Here is a 25,876-nt window from a genome sequence, read left to right as displayed (position 1 = left end):
CTCCTAACTCTCAGTTAGACAACAACAATTGATAAATATGTTCACTTTCTGAGGGCAGATTCATGTTTTGAATCAAGCCTCTGATCTTAAGGCTGGGAAAACTTTTGTCTGAATTTCTCACCCAGTTAGACGTCTGGAGAATAAAGCACTATACTGGAAGGCAGAGACGGTTTGCAGATATTCTCAGAGTTGACAGATTTCACACACACACACAAATCCACAAATAATGAATTTTTGCCTCAGAAATTATGATAAGCTCAGATCAATGAGGCATATACAGTAGTTCCAAAAAGAAACTTCGCTTTTCGCAGCACTTTGACCGTGGCGCAGTAATATCATCACTCCTGAAAACTCCCCTTCCCCCTCTCCCTCTAAATTCCGTCAATACAACCAATGTGAGGAGTTTTCAGGAGTGATGATATTACTGCAATTACTGGAATATGGAAACAAATGGTGGCGTTTTCCTTTTTAGAATGGGATAGAATACAAGTACTGTCCAAAACAGAGGTCCTCTGACAGGGATATGAGCGAATTTGATCTAAAATAGCAAAGGAAGGCAAATATTTTAGCATAAAAAGTGTATTTACCCATTATTACATGAATGTATTTATAGAAATTTAAATTACAATAAATGATGTGTCTCACAGAGACAGCATATCGGCTGCATGCAACTTACTATGAGACTTGAAGAAAAAGAAAGAAATTGTATTCTTAAATCTTTAACAAATAATCGTTCTTTTATATGTCCTTCACAGTTCCCAACCTTTTATGATTTTAATGGTTGCATTAAAGAAGTTCATGTAACTGGTTGAAACCAAAGAAACACACTTGACCCTTTGGAGCCAGATGCTAATATAGCAAGTGAATGGATGGGACAGGTCTGCTAATGAGGTTGAGGATAGAGTTCACTAATGACCCTGGACAAAAAATGGCACGAGGACATTCTGTGGCTCCTAATTAACTGTGGGGGGGAAATGATCGCTCAGATTTAGCTCCATTCAAAGAGGAAATTGTCATAACCTGAGTATAGGAATGAAGTCATTGTTGCTATCAGGAAAACATGTAAAGCAACCATTTATTCATGCATTCATTCATTTACCCATAAAGTAACAGCAACAATGCATTTTTATGCCAAGATTAAAGCAATTTAAACAAAAATACTAGTCTTTTTACAAAATAGTTGCTTGTTGCTAAATAGTTTGATAGTTGCAAATAAAAAACCTAAGCTATTAGCTTTAAAACAGTAAGTATAATATTATTAGCTTTAAAAAAGTAAGTATAATATTTACATTAAAATATGCTACCAAAGACATCTTATAGAAATTGAATATAAGTGACCCTTTGAATGAAATGTGTTTAACCCTGATTTTATTTGCCCTAACATTTATGCTTATTTCAGCTACTTATAGCATTTTAATGGTTAAAATCTGATTAAACTGTATTGAGCACAAAAAATTGTTACCATAAAATGTGAAAAGCACGTATCAAGTTTATGTGTGGTTTTAAGTCATTGTAATAAGTCCATAAACTACATACTAAACATGCTAAACATTCTAACCACATAATAGTTGTTCACTTTTGACTACTGGATTTTGTTGGCAAGAGTTTTTACTAAAAAATGATCAGAAAATAATTGACAAAAAACTATAAAACACTCTGTGGCGAGTGGGGCGGGGCCGAGAGGCGTGGGAACGAGGAGTGAGGCCAAGTGTAGTGATTGAAGATGAGCTGCACCTGCGCCCCACCGCCAGTATCGAGTCCCAGGAGATGGAAGGATATAAAACTGGAGCGACGACCGTGAAGGACGAGAGAGGACCAGGCCTGGGTTTTATTTTATGTTTTGCTGTTTATTTGCGCGCACCAGTCGTCCGCGAGGGGCTGGTGCGCTGTTTTGTGTTTATTTTGAATATTAAAATGTTTTGATTGTGCGCCGGTTCCCGCCTCCTTCTTCCCGATGTATATGGAGTTGTAATTTCGTTACAGTGGTGCCGAAGCCCGGGAGAAGGAGGGACGCGCTGCTGAAGATCCCTCGCCGCTGTGGTGAATCCGTGGTGCCCTCGAGCAGGCGAAGTATAAAAGCCAGAAAAAAAAAAAAGCCAGGGACGCTCGAGGCGGTGGGCTGGAGCGAGTTGCCGGGGACGGGCGAGCTCGCTGCCGGCCGCCCACGATATGGAGGGGCGGCTGCCGTCCGTGAGGGAGCGGAGGAGTCGGCGCCGTTCGCCAGGGGGCCGGAGCCTGCCGCCTCCGTGATGGAATCCAGAGGGGCAGGGAACGGGGGACTCCTGCGGCTGCCCAAAATCGGAGGAGCCGTGGCCGTCCATTGGGCGGCGGAGAAGTGTCGTGCCGTCCGCCGAGGGCCGTCCAGTGCCACCGCCAGGCACCGCGGAGGAGATCACTCAGCTGGTGGAGGGCTGAGCAGCAGTGCGTCTGGGAACCGGAATTTTTTTTTTTTTTTTTTCTCTCTCCCCTCTCTCGTAGAGAGTCGTTCCTCTCTCCCCTCTCTCGGGGGAGTAGAGCGCAGTCTCGGGACTACCCCCCGGCCTGCGAGGGGCGATGGGGGTATGTGGCGAGTGGGGCGGGGCCGAGAGGCGTGGGAACGAGGAGTGAGGCCAGGTGTAGTGATTGAAGATGAGCTGCACCTGCGCCCCACCGCCAGTATCGAGTCCAACGTAGGAGATGGAAGGATATAAAACTGGAGCGACGACCGTGAAGGACAAGAGAGGACCAGGCCTGGGACATTATTTTATGTGTTTGCTTTTTATTTATGCGCACCAGTCGTCTGTGAGGGGCTGGTGCGCCGTTTTGTATTTATTTTTGAATTATTAAAGTGTTTTGATTGTGCGCCGGTTCCCGCCTCCTTCTTCCCGATGATTACAAAGTTTGTTTCGTTACACACTCATTGAACTTTTGTGTCTTCAATAAGTAATACCTTATGTATTAACCTTGTGTATCGTAAAGCTGCTACAGTAGTCACTTTGGATGTGACATTTAAGGGTAAATTCTAAACCAGACAACAAAGAAGAACATCCCTTTTCCTGAACTTTTCCTGAAGTATAATCACATTTACTAAATTCCAAGGGGGGGGGGGGGGGGAGCTATTATAAGCATGGCTGATTCAGGTGAGCTCATCTGTGAATATGACTGATGATGATAAAGAAGCCTGAAGGAAGAAGCTCAGGACATCTAATCAATGCACTCAGAGCCTAGAAAATAAGATGATACTAATGAAAAGTGTGAAACACTGCGGGAAATAATAAATGAGTGGAAGAGGTGACTGAATAGATTTCATGGTGGAGGATGGTTTGGGCGGATGCAAAAATAATTTTGAATGTAACATGAATCATCCTTTCCGAACTGTTTTAAACTATATCTGAAGATACAGCTGCCTGAAGTACGGTCAAAGTAGGCCAACATGCCCTTCTGAACTCCCCCTCAACAGTATTGTGGTCATTTGTTGGAGGTCTGGTGACAATTAGCATGTTTTGGTGCTTCGGGGGACTGTGAGAATTTTGGCTTAGTTTATCACAACAGGAAACATACCGTTATCTACCATCAGTAATCAGGATCACAAGCAGTATGCACGTTTTCTAAAGTCAGCAAATGAGCAAAACAGTATCTGAATGGCACAGCTATGAGTAGTGTAGCTATTTTACACACAAATGCTCTTATAAAGGACTTATAAAGCACATGTTCTACATGACAATGTTCTACATCCCTAATCCTAGACAATACCTAAATTTAACAACTACCTTACTAACTATTAATAAGCCGTTCATTGAGGCAAAACTCAAGGTTAATGGTTTGTTAATGGGGAGAATTGGACCTTAAAATGAAGTGTGACCCACATGAATCATTCTAAAGCAACCATTCTTATCATTATCAATGTAGTTAATCTATAGAGTCTGTCATAGAAGACATTTATTAAAAATACAGAAAACTACTTTGCCTCTACAATTGCTTGGGTACTTCAAAAAGTCAATAGAAATCTAGAAATCCTAGAAATCTATTCGAAAGCGTAAATGAGGGAATAACAAAGCTTTGTAGAACAAGAAGCCTTTAGATAAGGGCCACACAGCAAGTGGTCCTTGAGGAGAAATGTTTAAACATTTTGACCAAGACAAGCTAGCGGTCATTCATTATAAACTAAAGGAGCTTCACTGAAGGCAAATATTCTGCACAAACAATTAAGATCCAGAGACACAAGGGGGAAAATCTGCATCTCCACAAATCAAAACCCACAACAAATTCGATTTTCTATATTACATTAAAACCAATTAATTGTGGGCACATACTTTATGTAAATGACCGGATGATTTGTGATCACAGTGAGCCCAGTCAACATAGTGCCGGTTAACTCCATCTCTGGAAAATATGCTACTTTCTTACCTGCTATTGACACACTTTAATCAATAAGGAATTTAGGCAGCAGCTTCAACAATCTTCAGCTCAGCAATCCATTAAGACGAGAAAATATGTAACAAGCACTTACTGGAGAGTGTATAAGACTTAATGACACCAAGACAACACTTTGAAAAGTAATAGCATACTACTCCGCTAATCTACATGGTTAATTCATTTGAACATCCACCATTAGTCAATAAACTCTGAGCAATGGACGGCTGAGAAAAGCATTATGCCACCATTTTACCTCTGATACTTGTATACCTCTGAATGCTTTTGGGGGACTGCAGTCTCCCAAGGTAATGATGTAAGCTCATGACAAATCAACCGGTGTAACCTTTAACTCCATTCACAAGAAGAAGAAAGAAAGTCATCCTAGCTTAAAAACAACAAATGGAAAGAAACTGTGTAATATTGTGAATGAAAAAAAGAAACAAATGTCACCAAAGTAGAACAACACGTAAGCATTATTTGAGTAGATAAAACACTGGTTCTCTACCTTTTTGATTACAAGGCCCCTTCTTATCCACAACAATACTCAAAGGCCTAACACTCTGGAGGTCAATTCACAGAAAAAAGAGGTCTCACCTAACGCCCAAAAAAAAATAATTCTCATGACTTTCCTGGTTTACTGGGTAAAGAGTAAGGATAAGCTCTTTGCATGTGAAATGAGTAACAAACACTTACTTACAGTTTGTTGTTTTCCTGTCAGATCATTCCGATTTTAAATAGCAGCCTAAATAACATGCTCTTGGCAAAGTTTGGAGACCTTCTCCCACATCTACAGCAGCACATCATTAGCTATATACCACATGTAATAATAACATATTGTCATCTGGTAATAAAAGTGTTTAATCCACTTCTGTCTCATTACTTCACATATGACCCCTTCAGTTTTTATCCGTTATCAAGTGACTTTCCATAGTGAGTGAATTTCTCTGAACAGATATCAACACAGATATCTCTGTCCACCTACAATCCATCACAAATGAATGCCAATAAACTCTTATGTAATCTTACACTGCTTCTGGAGCTGTTTCCTTCACTATGGCAACCTTAAGTGGAGTCTGCTTGTGCAACTACAACTAAACAAAAAATATCTTCGAAATATCTAGGACACTGAATTAATGAGAACACCACAGAGCAGCTTTGATTTCCAATTAAAAGCTTTACTTCTAGTAATACTGTACATGGTTTATATATGGCAGATCAACTCCAGAAGGGGGGCACTTGAAGGAAATTTCCTAAAACAAATATATAAGCCCCATAATTCTGAGTTGATAATGTTCCATATTTCCGTTTTTATTCATTTCTGCCCTAATACTGTAGTTCTGTAGATCCACGAGTGGGCCCTGAGGGAGCCGCCATCTATAATAGACTCCTGCCTCTGGCTACTGTGACTATTATAAACCTCCATTAAACCCCTCCAATCCCGATGTATCCACCCCTGACCCAGAGGCTCAGAGCACATGCCTAACCCACTTTCACCCTTCCGGAACCAGCTGCAGTGAGGAGGGCCAGCAGGTGGTGCCAGGGCGAGAGGACTGGTCTGGCTAATCCAGAGATGGACAGGCTCCAGATGGACAGACCGGGGTCGGTATGTGTTTGACCTGGGTGTGTGCAGATCATCACATGCTTTGGTTGTATCATGCAATGTGAAGGACATCTTGGAGATCAAGAGGGTGTAGCTCTTCGTTGGAGCCATATAGACTTTTCTAACGAGCAAGAGAGTAGAGAAGAGCGAAAGCTGATGAAACTGCGAGAGGAAAAAGCATTAGAGGAGGGTGAGGCTGTGGGAAGCAGGAGTCAAGCTAGCTCCTGCTCATGTCCTCCCACTGTCTAGTCCATGATATTTGGTGTAAATCAATGCACAAAAGAACCTGCTCGTTGACATTATGTTTGTCGAGAGAGCATTTGTCATGGAACAGCTCGCTTTCAAGCACAATATAAAAGAAATTATGCTCTAAACATAAAAGTACCAAATTGTGTCTAAACACCAATTTCTAAGGTAAAGTGACCAAGATAAAGTAAACCTTTTGAAAGCAATTTGACACTTTAAACAAATATTATATTATGTATATAAATATTCCACCAAAGCCTTTGCATAATTTGCATCTCTGTTGGGAAAACAACTGGTAAAGGCTAGCTGATTAGAAATATGTTTGCTCTGCCAAGATCTGACTCCTACACTGCACTGCAACATTAGACAATGGTTGCAGATATAGCAGAAATCGCATCTCATCTCATCTCATCTAGAATTCACTGTTTTTGAAAAATGTACAAAAAAATTGGAGAAAACATATGATTACCTCTAGCACTTACCTATTATTTGTACTTAGTGATAAGTGTTTAGACAAAGCTCCTATATTTTGTATATATATTTGTTTACTGTTTCATGCAGAGGTTTGGGCACCCCTCTGCAGCTGCATAATAATGCACTCTTTCTGTATCAGAAAAGATCATAATGATATGCCTTTCAGTTTCTGGATAGTGTGATGTTTTTCAGACAAAAATGCTTAGTGTAGCAGTACTGAGTTGTGAAATCAAACCAAAAGTGAAAAATAGGCTTGGTACCCTCTCATTTGTCGGGATTTGAATACCTGTAGTCACTTAATGTGACTGACTGCAACACAAAATCCATTTGACTGACTCAATGAACCTTAACACTGCAAACACAGGTGCAACCAATAATGAGAAAGGATATTTAAGGTAGCTGATTGTTAGTAGTGCTTCTCCATGATCTCTACAGTAACATGGGAACCTCAAAAGAACTCAGTAATGACCTAAAAACTAGGGTGGTTCATTAACATGAATTAGGAAAATGATACAGAAAGTTATAACAAATGTTTAAAGTCTTAATCTCCACAATGAGAAATCTAGTAAGGAAATTAAAGGCCACAGGAACAGTCCTTGTGAAGGAAAGATGTGGGAGGCCAAGAAAAATACCTGAAAGGCAAAGGCGAAGAATGGTTAAAAAGGTCAGAGATAAACCACAGACCACCTCCAAGAGCTCCAAGAACATCTTGCTGCTGATAATGTCATTGCATATTATTCCACAGTCCAGCACACTTTGCACAAGGAACAACTCATTGGAAGGGTGATGCGGAAAAAGCCTTTTCTGCATACGGCCAACAAGCAGAGTTGTATGCAAAGGCTCATCATCAGTAATGTCCTGTGGACAGATTAAACTAAGATTGAGTTATTTGGTCAAAACATGAGGTGCTTTGCTTGGTGGAAAAGAACACAGCATGCCCGGAGAAGAACCTGCTCCCTACTGTGAAATCATCATGCTGTGGGGCAAGCACCGGTACTGGAGACCAATCAGGGTTGAGGGTTGCATGGATTCCAGACAGTATCAGCAGATTCTTAAGTACAATGTTCAAGAATCAGTTAAGAGGCTGAAGTTATGCCAGGGTTGGTTGTTTAAGCCGGACAATGATACAAAAAGGGCCCTATGAAATTTTTAATGGAAAAACAAAAATGGAATCCCAAAAAATTAAATGAAAAACGAACTTAAAAAAAAAAAACGAAAAAAAAAAACTGAATTTTGGAATTTATAGATCCCTAGCCAAAGCATTGTTCCAATCTACCAAGGAATGTATGCTCAGATACAATCTTCTAGAATGGCCATCTCAATCCCCAGACTTAAACATTGTCAAAAATCTATGGATTGAAAACGGCTGTCTATGCTTGGCAGCCATCAAACCTGACTGAACTGAAGAAATTTTGCAAGGAAGAATGGTCAAAACATCTGCAGAGAAAACTCAGGGACTTATCAGTGGATATAAGAAGCGTATACAGGCTGTAATAACATCTAATAAATATTGATGTCATTATTCCATTGGGGTGCCCAAATTTTTGCACCTGTCTGTTTTTATGATTCAAACTGCATGTATCTCTTGATTCAATAAATGTTATTTCAGAACTGAAATGTTGCTGTTTCCATAAGGTAGAAATTATATCCAAATGAAGTTGCTGCTTTGAAACCTCCGCGGATTATACATTTAAATTAAATTATCAGGTTTGCCCAAATTTAGCATGAAACTCTTTAAAAAAAAATATGACCTAAACATTCACCTCTCACCTAAAATAATTTGTTTTTAAAATTGTAAACTGATATAAATAAATAAAAAAACGTATATATTTAATGAGACAGCTAATATAAATAAATACAGTAAATAAATAAAATCAGGTATGTTTGCATTACCGGGAGTCATGTGCCTTTTAAATCACAAACTTTATTTTTTTTAATGGAATATTGTAGTGTTTATTACAAATGTTTTATACACACATTATTTTATTCATGCACCCATGTCCTTTTTTAAATCAAAAATATTTACTTCCCCTCACAACATCATCTCTACTCTGACGACGTGTAACAAAAACATGTCACTCACAGCAATTAGCAAACAACAACAATCTAATCAGTTCCCAATGGAAAAAAACAAGTCCTGCCTTACATATTCTCTCATCCGAGAAGCCATTTTACTCAAATATATATTCCACAATACAGAAGATGATCACAACTTTAGTTTCATGTTGACTTTAATTACTGCATGAGTTAATTAAGAACTCTACAAGTAACCTGCCTCTACTTTTAAACGTGACAGTGTCTTAAAAATACTGTAAGACACTACTTTTGTAGTCACTGTGGTTAAATGCTAAATGTAAAAGAAATATGTTAATATAAAAAGACACAACCATTCAGGTTTGTCTGGCATGTTGTTTAGCACATCCATTTTCAAAAGAAACAAAATGCAGGCCTCAGTCTACATAGAATGTTTCAAGGCATTTTATTCAGTTGCACAGTGTGAAGAAGCTAGCATCATGTAACACAATATTCAGGCATTAACAGCACTCAGATCAGGATGCTGAGTCTGAGAAGAAACTACAGGTGAGGAAGGTCGCAGTGACCCGGAATAAAGCAAAGCAGCAGGGGAAGCACCGTGACAGGCAATCTATCCCCACAGACCAACACAGCTCCACTGAAAAAAAAAACACGGCTGGGTCTGACACATATTGTGCACATGAATACACAGAGAGAGAGAGAGATAAAGAGAAAAGGCGTAAGAAAAGAAATGTGTTAGAGAGGGGGATGTGAGAAAGATCAAGAAAATGTGTGTACTGAATACTCGCAGCTCAAGATATCATGCTGAAATATCATGTGCAAAAGCATTACTGTAACTCTTTGAATTCAAGGATGTTACATGAAAGGTCATAAGAAATAAAAGGTAAAGTTCATAGTGAAAACAGAAATAGTAACTTGGAAATATGTCCACATAAACTGAAAACTTTTGACGGGTAAGGCCAGAATGTAGGAAGAGAGGAGAAATAGAGTTAAGCCTTTCAGACAAACGCACAGGCGACAAGGAATAAAGGCTTCCAGAGTGACAAGTGAAGCTGTATGACCAAGACAGGTGAAACAGAGAGAGAATGAGAGAGGAGATGAGATGAGATGAGATGAGAAAGACAGAGAGAGGTAGGGCTGGCAGACATCCAGCATGAGAGCGACTATAGCACTGTTGTTAATTTTTAAACATGTGCATGCCATGAAAGTGTGCTGCTTTTGACACCCTTTATTTTTCTTTACATTCCTACATTTCCCTTATTTGAATGTCAATTAACACAGTTATCTCAAACAATTGCAATTAGATCAAATAAATAATTGTGACAAGCCTAGTCTAAGTTTCATTGCAGTGTTAACATACATTAAAAAAGGCCGAACTGCTTTGAGACTCATAAAACTGGAGGATGACTAAAGCGAAAGCGAATGGGGATTTGTTTTTACTTATGCAGCATTGATTACAACAAAAGCAGCATGAATCTGGAGATATGCAAGGTTTTATGTCTCATCTGCATTATCTCACTTGCGCAGAATATCCCAGAGGAAAACTGAGAATTAGAAGTTGCTCTTTTATAGTTCAAAAAAACTTAATAGGTTTCTCAATAATTTTGTTTTGATTAAGCATCAAATGGTTCTCTTAAAATTCCTTATTAGAGATAAAAGCAGAAACAAATCAGATCATTGTTGACATGCAATGAGCAAAGAGCAATCAAATTATGCATAACTATTTTGAAAATGTGAACTGAAAATAACAATTTTGGTTATTGACAAATCTGATAGGATTTCATATTGAAATGAGAAATTAGATTTTGTATACTTGTAAATATAAGTGCAGTAAAATTTCCATATAATTTACTCACCCTTATACAGTTCTAGATTTATAAAACTTAATTGAAAACAAACAAATATTTATTGAAAAATAAACCATATAATGCCCATATAATGTGTGTGTATGGACATCTCTTATTTTGTTTCACAACACATGGTTGGCATTGTACTCAACTCAAATGTTGGCCGAAAGCAATGATTTATAGTTAAAAAAAGTTTAAAACTGAAGTTATATTCTCTCTCTGTCACACACACAAACACACATTTCAGTTCAGAAAACACTGACTTTTTGAGTTGCCAACTTTAGAGGTCTTACACAATTGCATTATATGGGCTCACAAAGATGGATTATTTTTTGTTTGTGTTCACCTGAATAAAGAAAGTCAGATACATCTGGGAGGACATGGAGGTGAGGAAATCAGAGAATATACTTGTTCTAGGTGAAGTATCCCTTTAAAGAGATCTCATTAGTCATTTTTCTTTGTGATGGGATACTCTACAGTCGCCTGTGTTCTATACTATGGCCAGTGGCCACATTTGTACCCCTACCGCAATCAACAGACTCAGTAATCACAGCAGAATCTCATCTGATTGGCTGTGCATGCTGCTCAACATGACAAACACCTCAGCCTTTTCACTGCACGGCTGCTATCTTGCCACACAAAATAAATTCAAGAAGCCATTACAAAGACTTCAGGTTTGACCTCAGTAGATGTTATCACTCGAGTGTGATATTGCTTTTTTACCGCAGTTCAAAAAACAAGAAGTTAATATCAAGTAACCGACCTTTCAAAAACAATATTGTCAGGTATTTTGTGTATTTTTGCAGTGGCAGCAAAAAAAGTTCAGTTACAAAGTTGCAAACCATTGAATTGGAACACAGAAAATGTTTGCACAATATCTTTATCAGGTACATTAAACCAAAAAAGGCTAGAAAGGTTTTTCTATGTATATAAGTGATGATCAGAGGAAATGATGGAAAGAATGAGAGATGAACTATGAAGGAGGTGAGACAGGGTCAGTCCACCTGCTGGGTAGTTGTACATCAAACAAATGAATTAATCATTCTAATGCCAAATCTAGTTATGAGACTGTACCTCTATGAGACAGAGAAGAATTTAGCAAATTAATTAATCCTGACAGTAGCTCTCATTAGCGTTCTTCTCTCTCTCCCACTATTCTGAATGCAGGAATGACAATTTATATCCCTATTGATACAGTAAGTGCAACATAATCAATAATGATTCATAAATACTGTAACTGCCAGACTGGATTTTCAGTTCCCCAGAGACTTTCTTATTGGTGATTAAACCAGATTATTTAGCAAATGGCAGCATTTTTCCATTATATAGGCCGGTGGTCCTCAACTAGTGGACCACAGATCTGTTTTTATAAGGTTAGGCAGGGAGAAAACGATGAAACACAAACAATAAAATGCAAGACATTATTAAGATAGCAAAGGCTCTGTGTCTTTTGTATGTTGGTGCAGTCTTTTGCCACATGAGAGGACCCACTAAAATGCTACTTGATTTGTTCTTTATTAGCCGTTGGATGGGTGATTAAGTAACATTTTCCTCTTTGTACTTCTAGTTTATTTGTATCAGCTACAAATACATTATATATTTAACTCACATGAGTAATAGCTGTTAATATGCCAAAAATATCTGATTTCAAAGCTTTATACCAAACCTTTTTAGTATAAAGAGCCAAACGCCTGCCTGCCTCCCCATCAAAGAAAAAGAGTTCCTATTGTGCCTGTTCCTAATTTGTTTGCAAAACCAATAACTTGATTAAACTCAAACTTTCCACTGCATGCCTATATGAAATATGACTCAAACTGCATTGGAAAATTTTCATAAAGTCACATTTTTGCATGTTTTCACATATAGATACAATCATTTGCTTATGGTTTGAAGAGGAAACGTCGTATAAGCCCCATTCAGACTCGGTAACATTAATTTAACACATCAGGTACATACCAGTTTCTTCAAAGCACCTGGAAATTCACCATCAAACACATTGTGCAGCCTGGCGTGTTTCATCATTCACTTCACACTATATAGGCTTGAGAAAACACTTCTCTCTGGTCTTTTCACAGGATGCTGCCTGATACTGCTCTAGCTATTAGCTATTGAAAAAAAAACTGACAGCTGTCTCTGTGAGGAAAAAAGAAAAACAAACATCAGGAATTCCCCCAGTCTCCCACCCTTTTTCCTCTCCTTCTCCTTCTCCACACCTCACTCCTCTTTTGTCTCTTTCTTTCCAGCACTCCTTTTGTGCCATTCATAATATCCCTCTCAAGTTCCAACCACACGCTTTTAGAAACCAAACACTATCCCAAGAATAAATACAGTCTCTTGTGCAAACGAAACACTGAAATGTTTTTTACAACTGGCTCGCATTTATAAAAAACTCTAAAATATTTCAAATGCAAAAGACGGCTATTTTACCTGAGCCTGACTTTTCGATCCCATCACGAAGCTGAACGCACCAACCTTAACAGAAGATTAAACTCCCTATTCACACAGGCTTCATGCCACACACATGCCACAGAGGACTCCATCTGCAGTACATTCATAAGAGGCACAGCTTCAAGAGAGGATGGAAGAGAGCATACATACAGACAATTTTTGTCCCACAGAGAAGAGAGAGACTGCTAACATCCATCCACAGAGATGTGGAGTCCTCACACTGCTGCCGCTGCCACTGCTGAGTCTGCCTCTGGTTTGCTGCCCTATATGAGCGGGATCCCGCCTCGCACACACACACTCACACACACACAGTCGCACACATATGCATACAGTGCACGAAGCAACTGGCAGAAGAGACAGAGGGCAATTCTACTCAACTTCTCAAACATCTCTCAGTGGCTACGAACACCCATGAGACTGCTGATGTTGATATACAGAACTATGGGCTTCAGGACACTGAATTGTAAATTCGTAAAAGAGGTGCACACATAAAGTGTAAAGTGGTGCTTCTCAGGACCCTGGGGAATGAAGTTTAATCAGCTGCTGTAGAGCATTCAAGGGTCAGAGAGCCACTCTGTCTGCAGTCTGAGAGAGGACAACTGTCAGCATTTTACCATTCCTGTTTTACTATTTCTTTCTGTTGCCACTCTTTCTTTTTCAATGTATATTGTTTCTTCATCTCTGTAAAACCCACACTTCCACTCAATATCCTCTCATCTTTTCTTTTTAATGAATGGTTTATCCAAAATGCATGGTTTTACCACCGAAGCAAAGAGAATGGCTTTTTTTTGTTTTGTTTTTTGATGCAAATTATTTTAGGTTAAATGTAAGCCACTGACAAATGATCCTACTTGATCTTTTTAAGTCAACAATTATGAAAATATGAAGAACCATTGTATTCTTGGAAGTACTTTTATGGTTTTTCTTTAAATTAATGGATGCAAATCAAAAGGGAATATTATTTATTACAAATCACTAATAAATCTAGCATCAATGTCAAATCTAAATGCTGTAATACTTCAGTATTGCAGGACAACAACAGTGCAGTGTTTGAGTCTTTTGAATGACCATCAGTCATCACTAAACATGACTAACTGGTATCTTTTGCTTGTGATGTAGCACTCTTGTCTGGGGCAGTTCACATTACCAGTGGATGAAGCCTCACTCATCTCTTCACTAAGGATCCCCTCAGAAACTCACTGCAACATCACAAGAACCGGGATTCTCAGAGAGCCCATCTCCACTAAAGTACTCTTATATAAAGCAATGAAATTTTCATCATGTGGAACTCAAGTGTCCTCTCTGAATCCCCAAATGTCAGTGCAGCTCTCTCCTACGATAAAAAGCAGCAGATGCTTTCAGGGTCAAACAGAGAAGTACTCTACAGTGTGTTACCTCACATATCGTACAGAAGCCGAAACCATTAGGTCTGAAAGGAAGTAAAATAATGGACAAATTACACACATATCTGGTATTTTGACACCCAAGCACTGGCAGTCCTTTGGTTGTGTTGCCTGGCACATCCACCATATGGCTCATTAAGTCAGGAAGATCAGGGGGAAACACCCTGTAGTGTGGAACACAGGAAACATTGGCACTGATCGCAAGCTAGACATCACTCCTGTGGTTCTCACCAGCTCACAGTTGCATCAAAACCCAGCTTGGAAAACAATTCTTGTGTTATTGTTGTTCAAACGGTCCATCTTTTTAGAACGGATAGTTTTAATACTGATACATTTCCCCGTATATTATGGGACAGTTGTCATAAATAATTGAATACACCTGCATTCAGTCAGACTGTGGGGTGGACTGAAAGGTCTGCTGAAGCATTAAGGTGGCAATGCCCACATACTTGTCCTTGTAACACCTAATGTGGCACAATGTCCAAAGGCGCAGGCTATATAATGACCTGGGAGCACAGCCAATGAAACGGGGAAACTGTGCAATGATTGGCAGAGAAAGAGAGAGATCAGATAATCAGAAGACAGAAGGTCATAAAGAGATACTGTCATGTAATTCTAAGTCATAATTCATATTCTCATCATACGTTTAATTAAAGGATTATGGAGAAACATGTTTTTTTTTAATAATTCATATTTATTTTTTGGGAGGATGAAGGACTCACACAATGTTACGTCTTGTATGATCTCACATTTTCAAAAACGGGCAGATGAGGATCACAAGGTAAAATGTGGTAGAATTTTTTTTTGAGAAGATTGAAAGTACGCACGTTTGGTGAGGCTAAAATAAAAATAATAAAAATATTGAGTCTATCAATATAGGAATATTCATGGTTAAAACTATCTTTCATGATTATGCACTTTTTTTATTCTCCATTAGTTCATTAGTACTTACTTATTTTATGCATTTTATTTTCTTATTCATATAGTTCTGTTATTTTCTAATTTTACTTTTTCTATATTTTATTGCATGGCATTTACAGTGTAAGGTTTCTGTAAAGCGCTTTGCAAACAGCAATTTAAAAGGCACTAACTAAATAAAGCTTTACTTAAGCTTTATCTATTCTGATGATTATTCCACAATTTTTTATACATCTTTGATAAGTGATTTAAAAACAAAGGAAAAAGATGCATATAGTACTCCAGTTACAAAGGAAGTAAAAATGGGTGGATAGTTTGATCCATGAGTTTATAGCAACACAATCTCAAGAGAAAATCTAGCTCATCTGCATTCTGTTTGGCAGTTTTGTATGAGAATCTGCATCATACAAAAACACATGAATGAAATTGTACAAATTATACAAATTTATCACCAATTTACCAAAATGTTAGTTAGTTAGTTAGCCATAAATAGCCATGAGAGTGTGTTGGTTTACAGATATATTGCAAAAGGTGTTTTTATCAGGAAAAAATAATGAATAAAGAGAGAATTTTCCCAATGTAAGTGCAATACTGTACATAAATTTTAGTTTGGACACAAATGGACAAGCTGAAATAATTTTCTGTGGCAATCGACAGCATGCCACAGATGATGTCAAAACAGCTTAAGCTGTATTTAACCCAGAATATTCCTTTATAATGGTGTATACACTATACATTATGTGAACGTTGTACTGCTGCACATACAAGCACAACATCCTTCTCCTTTATGAGCGAAAATGTCTTAGACATTCATATGCACACCCACACAAACAGTCAGTGCTCGTCTGGAATTTCACAGCAGGTAGGAGTGCACAATTCATCAACGTAACCAGTGCATTTATATAGATTTGTATTACAAAAACAAATGCAGAAAGTAATGCAAAGTAGTTCCAGCATATGAGATTCTTTACTTGCAACAATAAGCCTTTCCAAACCCATTAAAACAGACAAGTACACAACACATAAGCTTTGTTCACACTGTCAGCCCAATCCAATTATATGTGTATCTGATTGGAATCCATCTAAATGACTCACTGTACACACTGTGGATTGCAACTGTTCAGATCTGATTTGTGTGTCCAGTTGTAGTCTAGTTTTTTTTTTTTTTTTCAGAATGTCTGTGTTGGTTTCTATGCCAGTGACTTGGTATGTCTGTGCCAAAAACAATAATAGTAGCAATACAGTGTGCAATACAGATGTTGTCTTAAAAAATGATGATGTGTCGCTGTTGATAGCCTAGTGCAGATACATAGTGCTGTGCTCACGGTGACCCGAGTTCAATTCCCATTTTGAGGTCCTTTGCAGATCCTTTCTCCTCCAAATAATTTTCTGTCTGCTCTCAACTGTTCTATCTAATAATAACACTAGAACACTGCAAGCACTCTTTGGAAATATAACATCCCTTTCCATAATCGTGAGCTTCTTCGTTCAAAATAAATGTAAAGACAGTTAATAATGTCCTTAGTTCAAGTTCATCAGTTCAAGCCAAAAGAGGAACAGAGTCTCGTGACAGACACAGTGATGAAGCTCGTATGTGTTTGCAGTACACAAGCCACGGACGGGACAGCTGACTCCACTGTGTGACCGTCTCTTTCTCTCTTTCTCCCTCTCTCTCTCTCTCTCTCTCTCTCTCACACACACACACACACACACACACGCATGCTAACACACACACACACATACACACACACACACGCAACGTGCAAAACTCTGTATTTGAACAGTAAATAGCAAATACTTAAACTACTAACATACTTACAGTAGCTTAAGATTTATCATAGCAAAGTCAGAACTCCCTCCTCTCCAATGTTCACAAACTGGTAATCTTAAAGTTTCCCAAATGCATCTATTTTCGAGAGGCCAAATAAAGTGCTTTTGCTTTTGGCTAGATACACACAGCATCTCCCGGACATGACTGCTTCATGACTTGCACGTCCTGATTTTGCAGAGTTATAAGTGTTCCTGGGTCATATTTTGTTGACCCTGGAACAATATTTTACTCCAAAAATATATTCTTGACCATTTCCCTTCACCTAAACCTAACCCTAACCATGAGTAATCCCTAAAATCAGAGGAAATGATAGATGAATGACACTGATGTACAAGCAACAAACAGTGATTTTAAACATAAACTCCACAAAAACTATAAACGGGTTCTTCAAATCTGATTGGTTAATCACAATGTTGTTCCAGACATGTCTCACTTGGTAAAATCAGGTTCTGCAACTGTTGTTACTGAAACCACACCTTCTTTCTTTGCATGAACATTTGGCAAATATTTTCACATAGTGACGTAGACATGTGGGGGAGTGTTTCAATGAGCCATTTTCAAGAATATCTCTTTGGATTTGAGACTGAGTCTTTGCGACTTTACAGTTCTTCTTCGTGCACCAAGAGCTTGTAACAAGTTTAAATCACATCATATGACCCCTTTAAATCAAACTTTGCTTATCACACCTAATGAACAACAGATTTGTACTTTTTCTACTTTAAAAATCTTGTACCCAGTGGCTTATATCAGTGTTTAGTTTCCTACAACAGAAGAATGCTGTAGCACTTCCTGTGCTCCACCTCCTGCAGCTACTTGATGATATCAATGTGCTCAGAGATAACGGCTGTTTCATTCTCTGTGGATGATGCACAGAGAACTGGCAGATACAGCACACCATGTTCTCAAAGCCTCCTGTACTGTAACTGCTGATCTGGGGTCAGCTGTAACTCAGGGACATTAAAGGGATTGTTCACCCAGATGTTTATCTGCTTACCCCCAAGGCATCCAAGATGTAGTAGACTTTGTTTCTTCAGTAGAACACAAACAAAGATTTAATTCAAACCGTTGCAGTCTATCAGTCTTATAATGTAAGTGGATGGGAATCATGGCTTTGGGAGTCCAAAAACATGCACAAACAAAACTAAATTAAACCCTGCGGCGCATGACGATACATCGATGTTTATCTGCTTACCCCTAAGGCATCCAAGAAGTAGGTGACTTTGTTTCTTCAGTAGAACACAAACAAAGATTTAACTCAAACCGTTGGAGTCTATCAGTCTTATAATGTAAGCGGATGGGAATCACGGCTTTGGGAGTCCAAAAACATACACAAACAAAACCAAATTAAACCCTGCAGCTCGTGACAATACATTGATGTGTAGATACACAAAACCACCAGTCTGTGCAAGAAAATGAAACATTTTTAAATAGTTATTTTCCTCTGATTTTCACAGCAATGTCCAAACTGTCTGTTCTGAGCACGTTTTTCTCAACAACTGGTGCCTGAGGCGTCTTCTTCTTCTTCTTACTTTATGACTGCTTTCTTATTATCATTGCGGTGAAAATCAGAGGTAAAAAACAATATAAAAACTGTACAGTTTCTTGCACAGACCGATGGTTCCGTGTTCTGCCTTCGGCCCAGTGGTTCATTTTGTTCGGCCTCGGCCAAGAATTTTCATTTCAGTGCATCCCTAAACTAAATGATACCAATGATGTATACAATGCAAAAAATTATAATAAAGATATAATAGACTGACTTCCCCACCGGTTATTAAAGTTGTCATATGCATTTCTAAATAAACATACAGAAATTGCATTGCATGAATTAGACATCACACTATGTATCCAGAAAGGTGTCAAAAGCTCTGCCTAAACTTGTCTAATTGTAAGTCAATTGTTTTTAAAAACATGTTTAGTTACAGACTGGAAAGACAGCCTTTGACAACTTTAGTTGCCCCCTGGCTTAAATGGGTTATAGTGAGGAACAAGAGCATGTCTGACTCAGTGAGCAGGAAAGCATCAGATATCAGACAGACTGCCAGCATGAAGCCTGTGTTTACTGGGCTGTGAGTGAGCATTCAAATGACTGCACTTGTACGCTCTCTCTCTTGGTTAAACTAATGAAAATGGCATAAGAAATAACAAGTATCATCTGTCATCTATGCAACCTCCACTTCTGCAAACAATATCCTGAAAGGATTGCTGTGTAGCGCTTTCCTCTCCCGCTGTAAATATCAGTACAAACCATAATTTACAATTGCATTAGACTCGGCATAGATTCTGCATAGCACTGCTTCACAATCTCTTCTATATCACGTACCCTCGTAGTTCCATCAAAGCTCAAGCAGTCCTTCATCAACACCAAACAAGAAATGTTCCTACTGACTTATATTATATATTGGACCACCACCATCACTCATGTGTTAAACCACACAAATGTATAAAACAGAACTTCAAACATCATCATTTAAATTTTATAGGTTAGAAACAAACAAAACCAAAAGCAAGTATCAGGTGTGGTACAGTATATTCACCCCTGACTGGAATCACTATTAATAGCAGGGTTGCATTCTAGCACATGCTGGTGAATGAGTTAAGTCTTGACACATGTATTCTGGTGTGGAATCACAAACCTTGTTTGAAATTTTTGAAATTAATACTTCTATTCAGCAAGGGTGCATTAATTTGTTTAATAGTTACGGTAAAGACATTTATAATGTTTTAAGATATTTCTGTTTCAAATAAATGTTGTTTTTTTAGAACCTTCTATTTATCAAAGGATCTACAAAATAGCACTGTTTCACACACAAAAAAAGCATAATAATAAGCAGAAGCAAAAAAACATTGCTCAATGCTCATTTTTATTGAGCACCAAATCCATGTATTAGAATGATTTCTAAAAGATCCTGTGATAGCTTTGCCATCAGAGGAAAAAAAAATATATTTTAAAATCTATTAAAATAGAAAAACATGCTAAATAAAATCTTACCAACCCCAAACTTTTGAATAATACATGGCAATATTACAGCCTCAAGATAAGACATTTAAAAAAACAATTTGATTTTATATATATATATATTTATATTAAAAACCATTTAGTATATTTTTGTTCAGTAGAGACTGCATTTATATTTACTTTTAAAAAAGCACATTTAATTTCATAACATTTATAATAAGAACTGTATTAAAACCTGAAATGTAATCAAAATTGTTTGGATATTTTCAATAAATGTGCAAAGTGTCAGACAATATTCTTCCCAAATATACTTTTTTATTATTTGTTAATTCAAAATACAAGCTTTTCATTTACATTTATGCATTTGGCAGATGCTTTTATCCGTAATGACTTAAAATAGAAGAAAATAAACCCTTTAACAGAGAGTCAACAATAATGGTATACTATATGATGCCAGTTTTATTGTGCAAGATGCACTGGTTATATAATAATACATTTCATTATCAACAAGTACAGGAGTCTGTCATGTCGTTTCACACAGTAAAACTCTGACTCATTCTAAACAAGTAAAATGGAAAAAGCTACTTTTTTTTAAATTGACAGTTTATGTGAAAAAGTGGTCCATCTGCATAGTTTGAATGATGTAAAAATGTCCTAAAACCACTCCTACGCCATTGCCTATGAGACACATGCTGTTTGTGTCTATCCGGGCTCCTTACTTGTGCTGTCCACAAAGGAGATGCCAGACTGAGTGCAAGCACAAACAAGGCAAACGCCATCTGCTTTGTTGTGTTTTTGGCTGGAAATGAGAGCACATAGCTTGTACACAAGTTCGCCATGTTTACTGCTTTCAATAGGAAAAATCTAATCTGCCTTTTTAGGATAAATGAAAAAGTGACTTACAGTACAAACAATCCTTTACAGGGCTCAAACCAACAACACCATTTCAGTCACTAGCCCAGGTATTTAACCACTATGCCACAGTCAACCAACAATGAAAATACACTCCAACTTTTCTTCATAACTTTAAAATGACTCAGTCTCATTGTACTCTTTGTAAAGTTGGTTAGTGTCTCCAAGCGTTTCACTCTCTTATTAGTGTATGATCAGCTTCATGCAGGAAGTTTCCTCACACTTCCATTAGTCATACAGAGGAGATGATTGTGCCGCTGACTGAAACACAGCCTTAACAAGCCTAATCATAGCATCCCTCCCTCTCGCAGCAGTCACGACCACATAATAGGCCAGAATTTATAGAGTCTCTCCTACAGCTCCTACAGATTCTAGTATTTTGCTCAGAACAGCTCTGCTCTATGTCTAACCCAATGTCTGGCTAAACAGATTCAAGTCATAAACAGAAACAGGTGCGCTTTTCAAGAAGAGTTTAAGCCAAATTTACCATGCATTGCATATGCATTGCTCGTGCATTTAGAGCTGCAGTGTGTAAATGGGCCGATGATCCTCTTAACAGCATGAAAAACAAAACTTATTTTCAAATTGCCAAATGGGTCAATTGTCGATAAAGGTTTGTGCTTTCTTTTTGAGGTCTCTGTGAAAGTTTGAAAGTCGTTTAGTGCCGCTTTCAGAGTGCTCACGTCCGTATAATGGAGAACAGTCACGTAAAATTGTTTTTTCGTCATAAATGCATGAAACACGAACACGAAAAATAAGACAAAATACTTTTTAAAAAATACAAACAAAAAAAGATTTAAAGCATTTGGGGGGGGGGGTTATTTTTGGGGAAAATTTTTTAGAATTTATAGCATTTTGAAAAGAAAAAAATTACTTAGAATTGATCATCAACAATATTGTTGTTTGATTTAATAATCATTGTTCGACATGTTCAGACCGAGAAAAAAATCAACAACATTTTAACAGGATAAATTGAATATTCACAAAATGTAAGGGTCTAGGTAAAATATGTAATTTTCCTGAAAACTATTGAAATGGATTTAGCCTATCACGTTTTGGTAAAGAGCTCCTCATATATTTAATGGCCCTGAACATCTGCTCATGAAGGCTAACAAAAGTTATGTGAAAACTGGGGAGTGTACCTTTAAGGTTGTGGTGGTAACGGAACCACACACAACCAAGTGTGTTCTTAAAAACACATACCCTGCATTAATCCAGTGTGCTTTAAAAATCTTGACCTGCTTTGGATCTACGTATGTGTGTGAAATTGCTTTCTCTGCAATAGGAATAATAAAGTCAAAGCAACGTTCACGACCACATTAGACTTACCTAGCAAGGTTTTTTAATACTCTGGGTATGAACTCACTTTTTTTGCCTTAATATTGCAAGAAAATTATCCCAATTTAAATGTTTATTTTATGTTCAGTATTACTTTAAATAGAACATACACTAGCAAGACTTACCTAGCAAGATATGTAATAAAAAGAATTTCTATACAAGTAAAAACTGTAAATATTGTCATAAATAAAGTTTTACTATGCAAGTTGTAATTTGTGGCCCTTCATATTTAATATGGTTTAAATGTGGCCCCTTTGGCACCTGAACTTGAGTAACCCTGCTCTAGACTCAAACCTGTATGCCTTTTTTTAACCGCTGAACAGAACAGCTGATGGAACAGCTTATGATTAAAAACGCGCGCACACACACACACACACAAAAGTTTTACAGTTGGAAATAACTTTAGATTTTTGGGTGAAATATTTCGATTACTATTTAACTATGTTGACTTAGAGTTTTTTTCTGTGTGTGTGTGTATGCACACATGCAGCGGAATAAGATGGCTGCTGGATCATGTCACAATACCATGAGCAGCACATTCCGATGGTATGTAAAGTTAACTGTAAAATCATACCCAGTCTTATTTTATTTTTTTTATGAACAAGGAACATTCAAATACTAGTTCACCCAAAACTCTAAATTCTATCATCGTTTACTCATGTCGTTCCAAACCTTTATGTCCTTCTTTCTACTGTGAAACACAAAAGAAGAACATTTGAAAAAAAGTATCAGTGTTTTTTGTTCATGCAGGTCAGTGGGGTCCATTATATGGACTAAAACAGAAATAAATAAATAAAATATTTCCACAGCACACAGGCAACTACTATACCCACAAATAAAGTTATTTGATATTATATTTAAAAACAGGAGTAATTAAAAATATTTTCATTGCATTTACAAAGATGTACAGCATTCAGAATACTATCACAATATTCTGACATTTGTAGATTTATTTCTTGGTTTTCTCAGTTTTATAAAAGAGATAGGTTGTATATGATTGCTGAGTGTGTTCATTGAGTTACATCTCAAAACACACTAAATGCACTGAGATAGTTTACTCGAGACCAGGAAATTGAGAAATTACTGTAATTACATTCATGCCATCGGAAAAGCACTAATGTCTCCCTAGATAAAATTAGTGCTTTTCCCAGAACATATATCTGACCCTGGACCACAAAAGTTGACAAAACCAGTCTTAAGTTGCTGGGGTGTATTTTTAGCAAAAGCCAAAAAAAACATTGTATGTTTCAAAATTATCAATTTTTCTTTTATGTCAAAAATCATTAGGATATTAAGTAAAGATCATGTTCCATAAGAATATTTTGTAAATTTCCTACTGTTAATATATCTAAACTTAATTTTGATTAGTAACATGCATTGCTAATAATTCATTTGGACAACTTCAAAGGTGATTTTCTCAGTATTTAGATTTTTTTGCACCCTCAGTTTCCAGATTTTTAAATCGTTGGATCTCGGCCAAATGTTGTCAGATCCTAATAAACCATGCATCAATGAAAAGCATAATTTTGTATAAATCTCAATTTAAATTTACACTTAAGGCTGGTTTTGTGGTCCAGGGTCCACACACACCTATCATAAACACACTCACATGCAAACAGCATGTGACAATATATGCATCATTAATATGAACATAATGTGCACATACCACATTAATGGTGAAGTGTATAGATTTACTTCCACTAGAGGCACTAAATGGAATTCCAAAAACAAGCACTGTTTTCAAACAAGTTTCCCAATCTTCATTTACTCAACAAATCCATATGATTTTACTTTGCCCCTGGAAGACTAAAATGGTATGTTTTGTTCTTCCACCTGCCGTTAACATTATTAACATTCTAGTCTTTCAAAGTGTACTTTATTAGCCACGAGGCTAATTTGACAGAGGACAGTCAAAGTGAATGGCTGCATCCGAAACGCAATCCTCCCAACTATATGGTAGGTGAAATACAGTATTTAAAAAAAGTAGCAAGTCTGAATTACCTGAGGCCACAGGAGAGCATTTGCAAATGAAAGTAAAATAATGTAACTGACCCTGGTCAAAAGACATGAGGAACTTTGTAAAAACAAGGCAGTTAAACTGAAGTTTCTACACTTCTGTTTATTTGATGTTTAAGTTAAAGTAGCCTGAACAATATGATGTCACATTAGAATGACCAGAAATTCTATGGCTGAGGAACTCTTGAGGTTTAATTTCATGCTCTGCTACATCCCTCTCATTCTGACTTGAAAGATGTGGAAACTGCGTTATCCTTATTTAAGTAAGTCAGGGGAAATGTACAAGAAAAGAATAAGGGAGAGAAGAACAAGACAGATGACAGTGGTGTGCTGAGTCAGGAAATAGTGCTGTGTGCAGACCTGATTTCTTCACTCATGCTTAACAAGAACACACACAGATACACACACACACACATAAATGCAAATGTGTTGGCAATCAAAGACAGCAGGGAAAGACACAGGAAATGTAGGGTGGATGACAGGTGTCTGTTAAAATGTTGCCCCTTATTCTTATTCAATTTAGGGGTCAACCGGTATATGTTTTTCAGGGCCGATACAGATGATTACAGATCAAGTTGCCTGATTACCAACATTTTGAACCGATATGTTATGGGGTAAAAATTTATGTCAAAATTAGGAATAACAAGGGCTTTTTTATGTTTTTATATTATTTTATCTTCAAAGCAGTTTTGATCGATGGCTATTACCATAAAATGTTTAATATCGGCACCGATAATCGGCAAGATAATCAGTCAACCCCTACTGTCATTATTCACAAGTCACAAGTCAGTTTGTATTTGAGGTATATTTTTGACCTTTTCAACATTTTAAAGGACAGTGATATTATAGAAAATAAAGGAAGATTATGGAGGAAAGGTTCCATAAAATGACACAAGCGGGACTGGGACCCACTGCATTCCTCAAATCTGCACATTGTTTTAATGTCTGACATTTCCTTCTGACTCATGCATACGTTTATGTCAGAGCCTGAAGAGAGTCATCAGTGATGACTAAACCAACACCTCTTTCCTGTCCAGTTTCTAGAAGACATACCCACACACTCTGTGTGATTGATTTAATGCTTTAATGAAGTGAAAACACTTTACTACTTTATTAGAATGAGTCAATAGAACGAGTCAATGTTTCATTCGTTATCTGGCTCGGCTCTGTGTTCATCTTCAGTTCTCTCTTCACAGCAGTTCAGTCAGTGTACTGTTTGAGTAAATGAATTACTCCGGGATATTGGTTTGTTTTAACTCAGAGGGAGTGTCAGCCACATTAAAAAAGTTAACAGCTTAAGTCATTTGTGGATTAATGCGTATTGGAGACACGAGCATTTTCAAATGATTCAGTTCAATTTGGTGAAATGGTTCAAGAAGATCCAGTTAATTCGATGCTTCAATTCTAACTAGGGATGTCAAATTTCGATTATTTCCATGATCGATCGTCGTTTAAATT

The 25,876-nt window shown here is 37.5% G+C and overlaps 1 protein-coding gene across 4 annotated transcripts in view; it reads right to left on the bottom strand.

The window, feature by feature from the left end:
* LOC127958168 (multiple C2 and transmembrane domain-containing protein 1) overlaps positions 1–25,876 on the bottom strand; it is a 149,027-nt gene that overhangs the window by 93,562 nt on the left and 29,589 nt on the right. Inside the window, exon 1 of one of the 4 annotated variants that reach the window (XM_052556971.1) lies at positions 13,195–13,335. The exons of 2 other annotated variants lie outside the window; for them this stretch is intronic. In XM_052556971.1, the coding sequence (XP_052412931.1) occupies positions 13,195–13,236 (42 nt within the window). In that variant the 5' untranslated portion in view covers positions 13,237–13,335. Of the gene's footprint in view, positions 1–13,023; positions 13,113–13,194; positions 13,336–25,876 lie in introns of those variants that run through there. One more of the 4 variants, XM_052556972.1, reaches the window with a different exon arrangement.

Source organism: Carassius gibelio, chromosome B5 (genome assembly GCF_023724105.1).
Source record: "Carassius gibelio isolate Cgi1373 ecotype wild population from Czech Republic chromosome B5, carGib1.2-hapl.c, whole genome shotgun sequence".
NCBI lineage: Eukaryota > Metazoa > Chordata > Actinopteri > Cypriniformes > Cyprinidae > Carassius > Carassius gibelio.
This window is presented reverse-complemented; position numbering and strand designations above follow the sequence as displayed.